The 17,396-nt window shown below is 37.2% G+C and overlaps 2 protein-coding genes across 6 annotated transcripts in view; one reads left to right on the top strand and one right to left on the bottom strand.

Annotated features, from left to right (window-relative positions):
* Positions 1–9,058, top strand: part of LOC113495041 — a 38,558-nt gene extending 29,500 nt beyond the window's left edge. For all 3 annotated transcript variants that reach the window (XM_026873614.1, XM_026873613.1, XM_026873612.1), the window contains exons 23-27: positions 448–542; positions 982–1,008; positions 1,388–1,464; positions 3,660–7,146; positions 7,598–9,058. In XM_026873614.1, coding sequence (XP_026729415.1) covers positions 448–542; positions 982–1,008; positions 1,388–1,464; positions 3,660–7,146; positions 7,598–7,664 — 3,753 coding nt within the window. In that variant the 3' untranslated portion in view covers positions 7,665–9,058. The remainder of the gene's footprint in view (positions 1–447; positions 543–981; positions 1,009–1,387; positions 1,465–3,659; positions 7,147–7,597) is intronic.
* A 115-nt stretch (positions 9,059–9,173) lies between these two features.
* On the bottom strand, positions 9,174–16,951 carry LOC113495042 (dipeptidyl peptidase 3). 3 transcript variants are annotated; one of them, XM_026873615.1, is made up of 15 exons: positions 16,852–16,940; positions 16,638–16,790; positions 16,377–16,501; positions 15,682–15,834; positions 14,961–15,188; positions 14,294–14,420; positions 13,416–13,704; positions 12,842–13,095; positions 12,434–12,576; positions 11,956–12,067; positions 11,249–11,381; positions 10,699–10,822; positions 10,162–10,309; positions 9,616–9,801; positions 9,174–9,444 (listed from the first exon to the last, which is right to left on the bottom strand). In XM_026873615.1, exons 2-15 carry the CDS (start codon positions 16,768–16,770, stop codon positions 9,284–9,286), a joined length of 2,316 nt encoding a protein of 771 aa, XP_026729416.1. In that variant the 5' UTR covers positions 16,771–16,790; positions 16,852–16,940; the 3' UTR covers positions 9,174–9,283. The 3 variants fall into 3 exon arrangements, with proteins under 3 accessions (XP_026729416.1, XP_026729417.1, XP_026729418.1); XM_026873616.1 differs by lacking the exon at positions 16,638–16,790 and having other exon boundaries at positions 16,842–16,951; XM_026873617.1 differs by lacking the exon at positions 16,638–16,790 and having other exon boundaries at positions 16,852–16,943.
* Positions 16,952–17,396: the final 445 nt, after the last annotated feature.

Genomic DNA, 17,396 nt, shown 5'->3' with positions numbered 1-17,396 from the left:
CTAGGAGGACACATCATCATGAACTAGGTCAATAAAGCTAGCATAATTTACAACTTGAACTATACAGACAAGGTGACGAGTTCGTAATGTTGATGTATTTGTGAGCGACGTACTGCAGTTTTGATTTTCGATAAGTCGTTTATTTAGTGTGAAAGTCTCTTTTTAGCAAGGTCGAAGATACTGAGTTTTAGTTATTTCTTAATTAGCGGAGAATTTTGACAACGTACTTCATGAATCGCCGCTTAACTAACAACAATCTATCGGCACATATGTTAACATAGGGTTTATTAGATGTTGTAGACAGGAACGCAATTTATAATAAAAAAGGATGCTTTAACACAATATGGTATAGGCCTTTTTTCCATAGATCATCTTGAGATCTCCAGAGCCCGCCTCTCACAAGTATTAAATTATTTCATATTGACAATAGTCCATTGTTAATTTTAGGTTCGTGCACTAACAAACCGCCTGAACGGTGAGGAGGGTCCCGGCTTCAGTCAACACTCGCTGTTTAACAACCTACAGTCACCATTCTTCAACAGGTCAGTTGTGTGCAGACACACACGTATGGCTTAGCTATACACAACAATAACAAATAAACGATTTTAATTAAAATACAAGCAGAAAAATCCATACGTAACTGGATTATTAAATAATGACAAGTAATTTTTCATGTTGTTTTTCAGCCATAATAAATAAGAAGTTAATATCTAATTTATTAATTAGCGATAAGTGATGAAATGATTCCCTCATTTATTAAATTTGGACATCAAATAAAATGATTCGATTTGATATAATTTACTGGTAACATTAATATTCATGAAGGTTGGCTATTTGGTTTTATATTTAATAAAATTAACCATCATGCTTTATGCTAATTTTATTTACAAATGATCAGAATGTTCATGAATACGAGTGTACTGAGACTAGCATGTGTTTACGTGATATCCGACTAAAATAATCTTAATTTTATGCATGCAGCCCTCACTTACCAAGGAGAAATCTGTTGTGAGTATACTTTTTCTGACATTTTTATTACACACTACAATACACTGACAATATTCTTATTAAAAAAATATAAAAATATCTTGTAACACTGAGTTTTCTTAAACAATAAGTAGCCTAAATAAAATTACTTTGATTTTCCAACTCTGTAACACGTTTTATTATAATTACATGCAGCACTCATAGATATGTGGAAAGTAAAAGAAGTGTGTCTGAAACGTAAGTTATGTTGCATGTACAAAGTGTATTTTTGTTATTATTGAACTATTGAACACTATTAAAATCAACTTATTTTATTATTTATCGTTTCTGTTACTGTGTATTTGTATGAAGTTTTATTGTACAAGATGGTATTAACGGTACGTGTATGTGTGTGCAGCAGACGCGAGGGCTGGGGCTCGCGCGACATGCACGCGGACTTCGACTCGATGTTCAAGACGCGCCCGCACATGCCGCGAGGTGAGCCCGCTTTGCACCCGCTTGCACCCGCGCGCGGGGAAAACGTTGCCAGTATCCACACGCCTTGCACCCGCAACACACACTTTTGATTACAAAGCTGTATTATTTTCACGTGCAAAATTTACACTACGAATATATTATTCGCTGTTCAATTAAAATATATTTTAATATCATATTTCACTCAAGTTTTAAATCTTATTATAGATACTGTAATTAATATTTTTAATATAAATATTCGATGTATTTTTATACCAATTTTATAGAAGATTAGTGCTTTAAAATTTCTATTTATAAATGTTCTATTTTTATAATTCATTCCCATTTACGATATTCTATTTAAAAATGTCTTCATTGATGTGTATTTCATGTTAAAAATTTTCAAAATTTATTGTGAAAATCCCAGTTATAAATAATGTTATTTGTAAGAAATTCACTTAGCAGCATGTTCAAGGATATCATCAGATTATACTTATATTGAAGTGGGCGGCCGCTGGCTTTGCTACCGTACTAATTCCTTAGTATGGTAATAATGTTGGCAAGGGCCAATGAAATCCGTACATTTGTCATTATCTTATTAGTTTGTAAAGTATTTTAAATATGTATTATCAAGCAAAGAAACGACCGATGTCGAGTGATACTCAGATTATTTTTGCGTTATTCTAACGCTTTAGTATGGTCACACGACAAATATGTGTAATGCACAGTCTCAACACTGTTTAAATCAATAATCTTATTTTTTCACATAATAATTTAAATTCTATTTTAAAATATTCAAAATTATGTCCACTTGGGTTACTTTGGACAAGTGTGTCGGATTTCACAGTACCCTTCTTAATAAGTTCGTCGTGTCACCGTCGCACTGCAACTCGCAAGTAGTTAGCGCTGGCTCGCACGGTCTACGACACTCACAAGAAGCTAGCTTCCACTAAAACAAATAAATTAACTCTCAAACCATTCCATGGCGCGTTGCGTTGTACGTCACAATAGAAATACAGCAATCATTGCCTCAGATATTCGCGACGTTTTCCGCCGTCGACATCGTTTTCACTTAACATCAGTGTCATATATGATAGACTAGATATAAAAGCCACTGAGCTACCTAAATAAATAGTCTATTATGTATTGTGTGTTTTTAGAGTTCATTAACATCGTTTTTATTAATAAAGTTAACATTTTTTTGCATTGTAGTGTATTATTGTATTCAAATTGCATTCTTTGTGCAGGTGTTGACTTTCTCCTACCCGCTAACACTAGCAGGAAAATGTTGCGCTGCTCTCGATTATCATAAATTCAGTACAGCCAGTAGTAGCATTGCATGTCATGTACAGTAAAGACATTTCACATGTCGCATCTCCTGTACTTATGCAGTACAATTATTTAAAGTAGAAACAGTATTTTTATTTGATTTGTCGACGATTTCAGCGATAAGTAAATTAGAGCAGTACGAGTGACAGTTAATTGATTTGTTGTAAAGTGACGATGGCATAGATGTGTAGCTAGTGGATGTGGTAGCACTCATGTGTCGGTCATGCTACATCGGAGCAACTTAGCTGCACCAGCCTCCGCGAGAGCGCTAGTGAGCTTGTGTTGGTGTGGTTGCAGTTGGGTTGCGCGTTACACTGCATGCTCCGACCAAATCTTCACTTCACAGCGGCACCAGCGCCAACCACAAATCTGCCACAAACGCCACACAAGAATAGGTACTAAACTATATTTATTTCTCCATTTATGTGTTTTTGTGTTCCGCACCGTGCGCCGCGGCTGTTGATCAGATAGAGATGCCTCTACTATGTGAAATATATCGCTAAAGCCATAATTTAGAATACGCATTTGACAAATTACTCTACAGAAGCAACATTTTAATGCATACTTTGTGATTTGTTTTCGCATACTTAAAGCTTAACGTTTGACCTAATTCAACTAGTTCGTATTTAGTTTTTGTAGCTATGTATTAACTTTTAACAGTTCTTATTGATGTTTGCATAATTCGTAATTTAAAGGGGGCACTCGAGAGCTCCATTATTTGATTAAATATAACTTCAAAAAAAAGCAGCAAATGAGGATCCGCTTGTAGGTCCCCTTCGATATGGATCAATGAGCGGACGCAGAGAAAGATTTCAAATCGGCATTGTACATACTCCATGACAGCGAGCGTTCTGCATGATCGAAACGTGTGTTTTTCGATTGATTTTCAGGTAGTAGTAAGAAAACCGGTAAGCACCGTACCGGCCAACAAAACTCGGAACCGAACGTCGAAAGCGGACTAGACCTCTCGGACTTGGACTTGAGCTCGATAGAGTTTTCTGAACGCGAGATGCGCGCGCTGTCGGGGCTGACGCCGGCGCTGTCGCGGCGCCTGCAGCGCCAGCTGCTCGCGCACCTGCCGCCCGCCGCCGCGCGCTCGCTGCGCCGCACGCTGTCGCTGCACGCCGCGCCCGCCGCGCCCGCCGCCGCGCCCGCGCGCGCGCACTCGGCCGGGCCCGAGCCCGAGCCGCCCGCCGCCCCCGACCCCGCGCCAGACGCCGCCGCGCCGCAGTGCTCCACGCTGCCGCGGCCTCGGCGCCGCTCGTCATCGCGCGAGGTCACTCCGACCCTGGCCGCCGTGGACGTGGAGTGCTCCTCGCCTAATTCACTCGTGCGAGAGCCGCTCGCCACGCGGCCGCGCGATCGTCCGTTACTGAGCAAATACTTGACTCCGGAGCGGGCGCTCTCGTTAGATGAATCCTACGGCTCGGACTGCGGCAGCGGCAGCGGCTCGACTGAGCCGGCGAGTGGCACGTCTGTCGCGGGGCTGCGGCGACACTCGCTGAGAACGCCCAGCACGACAGAACAGCCGCGTCGGCGTGTTTCAAGATTTCTTCGTTCAGACTTTTTTGATGCACCACCCGACGAAAATCTCTATGAGCGTCAAAGAAAAGAAAGAGAATTGGAAACTCAAAAAATCTTACGAGAGATCAGAGAAAAGAGGAACAAATCGCTTGACACGTCTACCGTCAGAAGTCCGACGGAAGTGACAGATGCACCACCGGCCTTTAGGGATGATAGTACCGGACCTAAGAAAAGTCTTTCACCAATTGGACTACTCGCTAACAAGGAACGCAGTAGATCTAACACACCGTTTTTCCCGATCTTGGATAACATCAAAGAGAGCGCAGTGGACTCGTCCATGTCGAGTTTAAATTCCAAGCGCTACGCTAATTTAGAGAATATCCGACAAAAATGTACTTTTGATGACAATTCCTCCAGTAAAGACTCCAAATTAGTCCGACCCAAGAGTTACCCTGCTAAGACATTAGAATCTATAGACGAACCAAATGACAATTCATTATCTGAAAACTCATATAGCAGAGAGTTTGATAGTAAGGAAAGATCTTTACCGAGGGAGTCAAAATTAATAAGGCCAAAAAGTTACCCTGCGAGCAGTCCGTCTCCAGAGAAAGTTTATATTAGTCGTAATGTTAAAGTAGATGATTCAAAAGAATCGATTGCAAAGGAGGAGCTCAGTAAGCCCGAAATCAAATCGGATGTAGAAGTAAGTTTCAGTATTACTTTGCCTAAAAAGAAGCCAGAGCCAAAAGTAGCCAAGTCTGACTCAGTCAAAAATAATTCAACATTGGAACAAAGTGCCGAAACTAAAATAGAAGTAGATAAAAAATCAAACGACACTAGTTTGTCTTTGAAAAAATATCAAGTCATTAAAAACAACGAAAAAGAAAAGTCTGAAATGACGGAAACGAAAACAGAAAAAAGTACAGCCATTGCTAATGGTGGCCCGAATAGTTCCGTTGTGAAAGTGACGTCTAATGGAGATACTAAACACAAAACTTCGGAACAGCCGACGACGAAAGAAGAAGTGGCTTCAAAAACTGAGACAGACCAAGTTGAAAAGAAGGCTACGGTGAAAAAGAAGATAATTAGAAAAGTTTCTTCAAAATCTAAGGCTGATTTAACAAATAATCAAGAAACTAGTGATGGTAAAACCTCAGAAAAGAAAAAAGTCACAAAGAAGGTAAAAGAAAAAGCTGCTGATGAAGATGGAACAAAACCAGCAACTGTCACAAAAAAGAAATCTGTTTTGCAATCTATAGGTCATAAGTTAGAAAAGTTCGCTTCGACGAAATCAAGCTCTCCAGAAAAGGGAGCTGAAACTAGTATAAGGAATGACACGAAAAAAGATAGTTCTAAGTTAAGCAGACTCCAGCGTGAGCAATCAGTGCCTGTTAATGTAGCGCCTACAACCGAATCGAATCTCATTAAACGGGCCGTCACCTTGACAGATGTAGCTGCTCTAGAGACTCAGAACGCACCACAGAGTAAAACCACAGTATCCAAAGTATTAGGACTCTTTAAAAAGTTTGAACCTAAAGAGAGAACTAAACCTATAATCGAAAAAGCACAACCCGATAATGTAGAACAGCCGATAGAGTCTACTCATAAAACTGAATGTAGTCCTGAACCTGTTGACGATAGCCTCGACAATGATAAGCCCCGCAGACCAACATCGTTGCTTTTAAACGGTCTCGGTCGTAAGAGCAAGTACGGCAGGACTTCTAGCGACAGCGTTTCTGCTGTATCTATAGATAACGATGATCTGCCTGCGTCTAAGAAGGAAAACGAAATAAAAAACATACGAAACAGTTTGAAATTAGATTTCTCTAGATTGCCAAGAGTTAAGAAAATAGTTCCTACTAATCCTGTGATAGAACCTCAAATTATAAATATTTCCTCTGTTGACAGTGAGACTGAAAAAAAAGATATTCCAGAAAAAAATACCGCACTTCTTGATAGTAATATAAATGTAGATATTGCTGATACACACAGCCGTAGTCGTTCTAGAAGTAGGTCAACTATTTCAAACTCCGAATTAAAGTCTGATATCAGCGCTGATAAGATTTCAGATAGAAATCCTTTATCACCTTCGGAAAACACAACCCTACACTTGCGGAGTCATGATTCTACCACGCCTGAAAAAGAAGACATTGTCGATAGAATTAGAAGAAAAAGCTTTTATTCTAGATTCAACGAAAAGAAACAACGACGAAAGAGTAGTTTAGTGGGCCCCGGAGCAGCCGAATACGACCCGGTCGCTAGAATACACTCTCAAACGAGTGACACCAAGTACGATGCATCGCCATCGACGTCGCCCCTGGCATACGACCTGTCACCACTGTCGCCGGGGCTCTCTGTCTCGTCCGACCTATCGCCGTCCACGGAACGCTATAGATCTCTTTTAACTGATCTGCCTGTAAACACTAGGAGTAACTTAAGGTTTGATAATTATGGACTGAATGATAAAATTGATACTTATAGATCTCTCGATCGAAACGAATTCAAAAAGTATCCGGGAAATAGAAGTTACTTAGATTACGAACAACCGTCCTCCTATAGTACGAACAGATACTCAAGAACGAAATCCTTGTTAGACAGTTCCGATGGGACTGAAGATAATGGTCTAAGTTCGTTGAGAGATCCGCTCAAATACAATAGAACTATATCCATGTACTCTCCTGGTAGCTATGCTACTTACAGACCGAAAAGAACTACTCGCAATTCCGCGATTATATTAAAAGAGAGTGAAAAGGAACCTAGTCCTGAAAATATATTGGAAAAAATAAGGCAAAGGAAAAAGATATCGATCAGCGTAACCAGGAAACCGGATGCCGAGAAGGAACCACTGCCAAGGTGTGTATTTTTTTGTACTTACATGTCACGTAAATAATGAAAAATAACTTTCCCAAAGTGAAAGATAATACGATTTTATTCTGTGCACGCTTCACGCTTTCGAATTAAATTTTATAGCACTAATGCTTTTAAAAAGTTTTACTTCCTATATATAAGCAAACGCAAAAGTTTTGTGAAATATGTAAAATATTAGTTGCTCCAACTATAGACAGTAGATCTAATATCACATATAATGAGTCCACAATGATTTTGCTCGTAGAGAACTCGAAAACAGAATCACACTAGTTACCAACATTTTAACGTCTTGAATCATACTTCAGTAGAATTAATTTTAATAATATTGCACTACGATCATAATATTGACACAACACAGAGCAATACGATGTACAACAAGAAGAAGTAGTCCACGAAGTGTACTTGTAAGCCACATGTCGTAACTCTAATGTTTCAGATCCAATATCTCACCGAAAGGCGAACGCGAAGGCGACAGTGCAGAATGCTCTGAGAAAGTTGACTGAAAGGAATTATTGATTGCGCAGGATATATTTGATTTTGTGATTTATATAAGCATTTTTAAACAATTAACTTTTGCGAACTTATTGCGATGACACTGTAGTTGTAGTTTTGACGGAACTCGATGCTTTCATTGTTTTTGTTATAACTTATCCGTGTTAACTATCTTTTGAGTCTGTTTATTAGAGTTGGTCAGACCGAGGCTGTATCAATTATCTTGCCAAACGTAGTCTATAATATCACATGTTTTAGATTCATGTAAAATGAAAGAATCTCATCTCTTACGCAAGTTGAAGACTGTCTTTAGTGGCAAATTTAACTTTTAGTGGCATAGTTGTATTGCAAACAGTCACTGGATTAGAAATCACGAATAGTCATTAATACTAGCATTAAAGGTAACTAGAACATTTCCGAACAGTAGACTCGGAACAAGAACAATATTACAAATTATAGGGTGTAGCTAGTGGCTCACATGTTAATTGATTAACGACAGATAATAATAAATTGTTATGTATAAACTTTGTTGGCTTTCTCATAAGTGCGGTAACAATTGCAGTATATTTTGATAACCGTTATCTATGCTGAATACATTTACTTAATTAAAGATATATGATTGACTACTGAAGTAAAATAATATATTTTGCAAAGAGTGAACTTTGTGTTAAGTGTTTATTGTAAATTGATTCTTATGTGCCTTTATATAAAACATAAGTGACTGGATTTTATAGTCCATTTTATTGAACGATATAAAATGACACAATTTTAGTGTGTGTTTGCACAAATACGTTTTACTCAACATTATTAACTATAATTTTTCTTAGTTACTATGAATTTACATTTTTTATGTGACCATAAGTCAATATTAAGTTATAATATTTATCATAATCATTATAGTATTGAATGCTAAGTCACGACGTAACAGTAATCGAATAGAATGGTGCTTAGACGATTTCATTAGGGATAACTATTTATAGACCGGACATTGTTATGGAACCACACAAAACGTGTATATTTTTAGCAATAGCGTTTTCAGTTTGATTGTATCGTAAGCTGCTGCTGGTGTTTTGTTTCATGCAACTTGTATTGTATACGACGTTGTTATGTAGCGTTACTTGTTTGTCAATATTGTTTTGCCTTATAAGTCAGGGAGCGGCTAGTTCGATTACAGTGGTGTTTTAAAAGCAATAATTATTACGCAAATCCGTTCATCTATGTAATTTCGAGTCTATTTATTAATTTTTATTAGAATTGCAAATTATTTATTGGTGTGTTGTGATTTGTAATATTTCTCTTTTAGTCACAGCGCGGTGACATGGAGCTGTGATTGTCACGATTAATATTAAAGTTACTATCACATACGTTTTGTATTGAATGTGAATAAATTATATAGTTGGAAAAACTGTTTTATTTCTTTACTCCTTACCTATCGTCTAGTATAAACTTGGAGCTAATGAATTAACAACTCGCCAAGAATCGGTCAGTGACAGCTAAAGTATTAAATGAAATTTTATAAATATTATTTAATGTAGTTTATTATGATATTACGTTGATGTTTAAATTAGTACCAGTACATGTACATTTTGAATTAGTATCATAAAATTAACAATATTTTTTTATACATTATTTATGCGTTGGCAATGGCTTTGAGTTCGAGGAAGTAGGAGCTGTCTTTCTCAGCCAGCTGTTCTAGAAGCTCGTCCACATCCGTGTTGGGGAAGCGCTCCACCCAGGAGGTGATCATGCCTTCCGCGGTGGCTGGGTAGCGCTTCAAGTCAACCTCCTCACCTAAAAAATATATTACGTGCTGATTAGTAAGAACAGAATTGTTACTAATATGTTAATATTGTTAATAATTTAGTTTTAACCTAACTTAGCAGATGTTATATGAGGTATATCATTCAATCAGAATTTTCACCCACTTATATAAAATTATAATAGTTGTGAAGCAATTTATACCTTTGTTGCTGTTAATAAGGATGGTATTGGGTTGCACGAAGATGTTACGCGGCTGCTTGTGCAACATAACGATATCGCGCCAGCGGTTCCACGGCTCGTCAAGCCGACTGTACTTGTCGAATAGTTTCTCTCCCGCAGCAATGTCTCCCGTTGCCTTGATCGTTTGCAGTTGAACTAGGAAGTCACCTGCAAAAAATAAAAATAGTAATACGGAATTGTATTCATTATTACATGGAGAAACCTTAGATTTTCCTCTGGCTCTGAAGTCTAATAGCAGACTCCACTCAATAATTAGTTTTCTAGAAATATTTTCTTATTAACTCAACTATAACTTATTACTTATTTATTTAAATTTAATCTCTACCGTGTTCTACGGCCAGTGCGTGATAATTGCAATGCATTGATGCACAACGATTCAAAACAAAACGAACAAAAGTCTGACACTGCACACTTTCTCCTCAGGGGAACTTTCTCCGTCGCCGTGAAAGACGAAATCCCCCCCGTACCAAAAAGGTAACAAATATTGTTATTCGTCGCAAGCCGTACCAATAATCTTCTTGCCCCTGGTGGCGAGGTGTTCCCGCTGCAGCGTGAGGCGCAGGTTCTTGCCGGGCTCGGTCTCGGTGATGGTGAGCATGCCCTGTCCCTCCAGCTCCAGCAGCCGCATCAGCACGAAGCGGGCGCGGGCGTGCGCCTGGAATCATCACCAAACACATCAATTTCATCACCCAGGAGATATTATAGCTGATTTCTTCAATGGCCGCACAGGCTGGTGAGAAGACCCGCAATAGGGCATACATATCTGCCGCGGTTAAAGCGACGGTTCGTCCTCTTTAACTCCGATTGGGGGATTAGGTGTTACTATGCACAAATCTGCTAGCTAGTCTGCAAGCTACTATAGCCTTTGTAAACACAAAACCGTCTACTTTTACAAGTTACATAAATACGAGTAACTGAAAAAGAAAATTAATCCTGGAAACGTTCGATGAAAAAGCGATGTTTATTACGTACAAAATGTCATCCCATAATTACAATTCCTATTGTATTAAATATGTTTTCTTTATTGCTAAAAACGCTTATTACCTGCAACCAAGTCTTGGTAGAGGGCTGGTACATCTCGGTTGCTTTAGCGGCGCCGTTCCACAGCAAGCTGAGCCAGTTGACGTAGATGACGTCCTGCGCTACCTGGCCCTCGTAACCGAAGATCCTCCAAAGGACAGTACACATACATAACCATATCACAAGACCGTATACCAAGCAATAACGTGTTAAAAGCAAAACGAGACCTTTCAGTTTGAGATCATTATTTGTTATGACTGATCAAGCTCTGTGGTTGATAGTCATTTGGTCAGCTTAGGTTTTATATAAAATAGCTAGCTTTTAGCAAACTGGAGGTTAGTCAACTGATAGTTTAGTCACTGATCCAAGCAAAAAGCATAGTTTGCATGCCATGCATTTGTTTAAAATTATATTTCCAACACATACGACGTATTTAAGAATGACAAGTTAAGGGACGTTCTAAGTTTGTTCAAGTGGTTAACTTTTTTTATAAATGTCTTTCTCGCATACGGCTTTTAGTCCACAAAGTACCAAATAGGCAATATCAAAGTTAATTGTCAGCTTCAATACTCACTTCAAGACTTCAGGTATTAATGATAGGTAGAGTCCTACGGCCTCAGCGCGACACTCCTCAAAGGCGGAGCCGAGGGTTGTGAACTTACTGTCGTACGTCTCTCCAGGAGTGTACCATAACTCGATCTCTTTGCCTAAACAATGAGTAATCTTATTGATAGAAAATATGAATGTTTTTATTCCCATCCAAATTTCATAATTTGTCGATGCTATCTATCTATTTTAAGTAGTCAAATGGTTAGTGTAATTAAGGTTTATGTGTTTAATAAGGACTTTGTTCAATAACAGAATCATTTTTTTACCTGTAGACAACTATAGCTGAAAATACTTCTCTCCTCACTTGCTTGCAGCTCTACCCAGATTCCATTGCCTAGATTTTTATTTTTATACCCTTAAGTAAGACTAGTGCTGCTAATTGACTAAAATTGAATTTGACGGGCCAGTTGGTCTAGTGGTTAGTGACCCTGACTGCTATACCGAAGGTCGTGGGTTCGATTCCCGCCCAGGACAAATGTTGTGTGATGAGCATGATCATTTGTTCTGGTGTCTGGGTGTTATTTATCTATAATATGTATGTATTTAGAAATATATGAGTAAGTTTATCAGTTGTCTGGTTACCATAACACAAGCTCTGCTTAGCTTGGGATCAGATGACGGTGTGTGAGTTGTCCCAGGAAAAAAAAAATGAAATAAAAACAATATTCTTACCAGTGAGAGGGTTTTTGACGGTATCCTTATCAAAGTTGAAAGTGCCGTCGGGGTTCTGTTTAAGCAGCTTACCGCTACCGTGGCCCAGAAGCTCATGTAGACCAACTTGCACCTGAAATACGGTATCATTACATGAAGCTGACTGGCCACAAAGAAAATATAAGATATAAATTGAGAAAAGAATTTAATCAACATTATCCGAAACAATTGACGAGGTGTAGGTTACCAAATCACTGCACTGCCCATTAAAAGCAAGGTAAAACAAAATGTATATTTTCAATTTTGTTAACCATTCTCTCGAACTTATTTTTTTACAAATAAAGTTAATTCTTCACTTATAATTTATTACATAATTAATATAGTCGCTATGATACAGAGGATAATCAAAATGGGTTGTTGCGCATGTGACTTGAATGTTTGTGACAACCCCGCGACAAGGATTAAATTCCTTTTTTTTTTTAAAGAAAAAAAATCTGACCTCAAAGGCAGCAACCCTGTATTTCTCCAGCAGCTCCTTGTCAGCGTCTGCGAGGAATGGAATGACAGCCTCTTTGTACGCAGCCGGGATCACGTTACCCAATGACACGTTCTTGAAGCCTTCGTTTTGACGGATTTCGTCGTCTGTAAAAATATGAACTCAATTAGTTATGTGTCCCAACTTGTAAAAAATGGATACTGGAATACAAAACATTTTTTTTTTTTTAAACACGAGTGAGTTGAATGTACAAAATACGTAAAGATTTTTGTGCTGCTGATCGATTTTTAATGCCCGTGACCTAGAAGTAGATGTGTTAAGGTCGAAAGTTAAGATCAATACACGTTTCATGGGGAAGTATACCTCCTACCACGTCTCACAGATAACTCAATGACAGATAAATATTCTCACAGTTAGGAATGTTGATTCCAGCAGGAATGCCGCTTCCGGAGAACGTTAGAACGTCCAAGCTCGTGAAGTCCGGACGGAGGAAGGTGTCCTTCTCCAGGTCCTTGCCCCACGGCAGCATCTTGATGAACCTCTCGGCTCCATCGACGAGGTCGCCAAACTTCTTGGACATTTCTTTGTTCACCATAGCTACGAACCCTTCGAACTCACCGCGCTGACCACTTGGGTCTCGGTAAGTCTCGATGAATCCTTGGTACCTGGCAAGTAAATTTGGTATCATGTATATTATTAGTCAATTAGCCATAGCCAATCACACCTTTTGTAGGGTAGACTGCTTGTCAACATGATTTCTTATGAACTCTGTAATTATAGAATACTGCGTCAATCTATACCATGTTCTATTTATCTTTCAAATGTCATTAAACTGAACTAGTTAAACATAGACAGTTATACACAATTTCCTAAAACAAACACCCAACAGTGTTGGGTCAACACTATAGCAGATGGTTTAAAAATGTAAACCAAGTAGAAAATCAACATTAAAATAGGCAGATTAGTAAGATACAAAGATTCTTACGTTTCAATTATTGGTCCCTTATCTTTAATCCAGAATCGACTGCCTTCTTTGTGTTCTGCCAAGTCTCCTTCTTTGAAGCTCTTGATGTAATGTTCGAGCATGTTTTTCTCGTTGTCATTGGCTGCGTATTCCCTTGCCATCACCAAATTTTCATTCACTCTTTTCAGGAGGGGCGAGTAATCACCGCGAGTGACTTGGAAGTAGGCTCCCTTGTATTTCTCTGGTTCCATAGTGAGCGGCGGTTTAGGGGATGTCTCCACACTCGCCAGATGAATGGTGTACAATGGTACTGTGGAAAGTGTACAAACTCTTTAATATATTGCGGTTGGCAATGCTGAAAATGTTCAAATATTTTGCACTAACACACTTCAATGTACGGGTAACTTGCTTGATTTCAGTTTTTTTACATTATTTTACGGACATTACAGTTGATTCTTTATTTAACTAGTTATGGCAGTCATTAATTTGTAATTTAAAATAATTCCAAATCACGTAGGTATCATGATAAATCATGAATGGGTTGTTGTTACACTTTAATAGCATAATTACGATAAACGCAAAGCAAATTACTACTAGAAAATACTACCAAACTATAAGGAGATTAAATAAGAAATCTACTTAAAATCTCATAATAGGAGCCATAAAGTGTATTGTGATTGAATTGTAATCAACTTTACCAAGATGATTATCATTTCATTCAGTTTATGTAAGGTTATCAACAAAAGTCGATAAATAAAACCAAATTAACGGACAGCCGAAATTGTTGAAACCATCTATACCAATCAAACTAAACCATCTCCACATACTGAGAATTTTATGACATTTAGGTAGCTGAATCTTATAGTATATTTATAGACTTTCTTGCTGATAGTACTTACGGCCATCATCAGCAGTGGTTTTGAAAGTACGACAGATGTACGCTTCGAAACACTTTGTCTTCATCCAATCATTAACCAGGTTTGAATCTTCTTCAGTGCAGTTGCATGAGAAGTATGTGGTCACACCCTGAAAATGCCAAACAAATTGTAGTATATTTCATAATAAATTTATTGAAGACTTGCAGATCTTTATTATGAAGTGATTTTAATTTTACCATTCGAATAGGGAAGTGGTAAACGCCGCCACGCCAAACCTACTGTGCGCGACGTATCGCGGGTTTTAATCCCGCGCAGTAAAATCATTTGTGCGATTCACGAATGCTTGTTCTGACAAGCTCCACAGGACGAGGATTAAATTACTTTCTGCGGGAGTCTTTTTTTAAACAGATAGCTAAAAAGTAGCTGAGTCCGAATAACAAATATATGAAAAAGTTGACGAATCCAATCTACTGCGACAGGCGGAACTAAAATGCAATTCTTTTTATGCTTCAATATTTTACAATAAATACTTTTACTAGTATTCATTTTTCAAAACAAGTACAATATTAATATGATTTCTATATCAAAATGCACATTGCATTGCACTCTTTGGCAAAACAAACTTTCATATCATTATCTTGCTCGTTTAAACAGCACATACATTGCAAGTGCAACCTTGTTTACTGACCTTATCAGAGAGGCCGAGACTGGTTAGTCTTGGGGCAGTACTATAAATAAAATTCTCCGTCTGTTGCCAAAGCTTCATCATATGTTGAGGGTCATCTTCGAAAGCTTTCGACGAAGTTACGATCAACTCAAAACAACTTTTAGGTAAATTCGGAATGAATTTGGTATCACCAAAACCTTTGTAGTTGCCGCTGTTGGCGAATATACCGCCAGCGTAAACTAAAAATGCCTGAAAACCACAAGTGAACAGTGTCAGATAATAGACCGGTTTCACCGCAAAATAGTTCATAGATAAGAAGCATTGTTAGTTGTAGGATGTGGTGAAATTATCTGTCATAGTCAAAGTACTAGTTGTAACAATTATGTATATACTTTGTGCTCAAAGAGTTGTTACTTCTATATACTAAATTTAAAAAAGAGGTTTCAAAAAGTTAAATTTAAAATAACTATGTAATGCATTTCAGACTGTATTATACAAGGAAGCTGTACTAGAAAGCTATAGAACTGGCCACTGACAACAATTCATTTTAAATGTAAAAAAAAAAACTAAAATGAGACCTTTCTGCATGAAGGATTATTAAATGTTAGAGTAAAATTATAAAATAAATAAATAAATAAAATAATATTAAATAAAATTTTTATGTGCCAATAAATGCCAGTACCAGACACTATATTTAGAAATTTGCTTAGCAATAAAAAAAAGCAGATTATGTAGTACATACCTGAAAAACATCATTACTTATACCCTCTTGGCTGGCAGACTGTCGTAAAGACTGGAGTGATTCTCCCACAAAGATCCTGTGCAGCAATGAGAATATCTTCGGAGACTCCGGACTTGTCTGCATTAAGACTATGAGCCCTCCATTCCAAGCAGCCTAAAAATTATAACACTTGATATATTAATAATGTGAAAAAGATACCAATTGGTTACTACTAACTAAAATCAAGTGACCAAATTAATACCAAAATGTTTTTTTTGTTTCCATAAATAAATTCATGAAGATTGTACAGTAAATAATTTGATGACATCAAGAGCCATTGAACAAGACATTTTTGTGACTTATTTCTACAAATATTGCAGATAAATAATTGAAAATATCATTGTTACATTATAGGTTATGATACATTTTGTAACATCTCACATTTTTAATTCAATATTTCACCAAAAACTGTTTTAATTTTAAACTTAATGGACAATAGCTTAAGACAATGCTTTAACAGAGATATGTTTAAAGCAACTTGGTTAATAGGTATAGAAAAATAATCATCAGTCCTTACTGGTATTTTTTCATTTAAGATAAAATGCAAGGTTAATTCATTTTAATTGTGCGATAAAGTGTACCTAGTTAATTGTAATAAGACTAAGCTGTTAAAATGCGTTTACTTTAATAATAATTGTTAAAGAATCACTACTAACCTTACTCAAGTAATGAGCATAAAGTTTTTCCTTGTCCGTCAATTTATTAAATGCTTGAGAACTATCTAGTTCAACAAATTTCTGGTTGTTGGGCAACAGAAAGTTTGATTTGTCTTCAGCCATGGCTAAAAATATACCAAATATAGAAGAAATTTATTAAACAATACCACTTTGCTAATACTTACCAATTACAATCTAGATAATTATGTTAAATATACTTAAATAAATATAATTATATAAACCTGGTACATAGTTACTGACCCATAACTACTTTTGTCGACTGAGTTGCTTTAGGGACTCGAGTCGACGTACTTCTACTCTGTATACTAACAAATGAATCAGCAATAATAGGGCGCCGGCATTTTATAAGGTTAATAGTCAGAGTCCGCAACATTGAATATATACTTAGGGCAACTGAAAAATAGTAATATATATTTATTGTTCACAAAATGCTAATTTACTTACTGAGATTTACCTAGTTAATCCTAAAAAATACTCAAAAACTTGGCAGAAATTTATCTATGAGATCAATCAACGTTTCCAACAATTGCGTTTTAAAGATAGTTATGATTTCCGCTTAGGATGTTGATTCGAACGTCGACACGAATAACTTTCGCGAAAAGTATGGTTATTTATAACCAAGCCAAACATACAATGTTTGGTAACTAAAATATATGGAACCGAATTATTCGTTATACCCACAAGTCCTAAAAAAGTGTTCTTTAACTCAAAACCGTAGTTTAGCACTAGAGGTATGTTTGTTTATTGGCAAGCTTTGTAAACTTCTTTCTACTGTCATCTAATTCTGCATCACGTTTCGTTGTCTTGAAAAAAGCCACGAACACATATATCTTCGCTTTGGTTGGTTTGTTTACCATTCGAGATATTTTTACTAAATTTATTAATGCATAAATTTCAATGTCACTTTATTTGTCATTCATGTTTAACTTAATTATATTTTTTCAATCAGAGCTAGATCTTGGTCAAGGTTTGACATAATAATTAGTATACGGTAGTTTT

Source organism: Trichoplusia ni, chromosome 6 (genome assembly GCF_003590095.1).
Source record: "Trichoplusia ni isolate ovarian cell line Hi5 chromosome 6, tn1, whole genome shotgun sequence".
Taxonomy (NCBI): Eukaryota; Metazoa; Arthropoda; class Insecta; order Lepidoptera; family Noctuidae; genus Trichoplusia; species Trichoplusia ni.
Note: the sequence above shows the minus strand (reverse complement) of the source record. Positions and strands in the feature narration are given on the sequence as shown.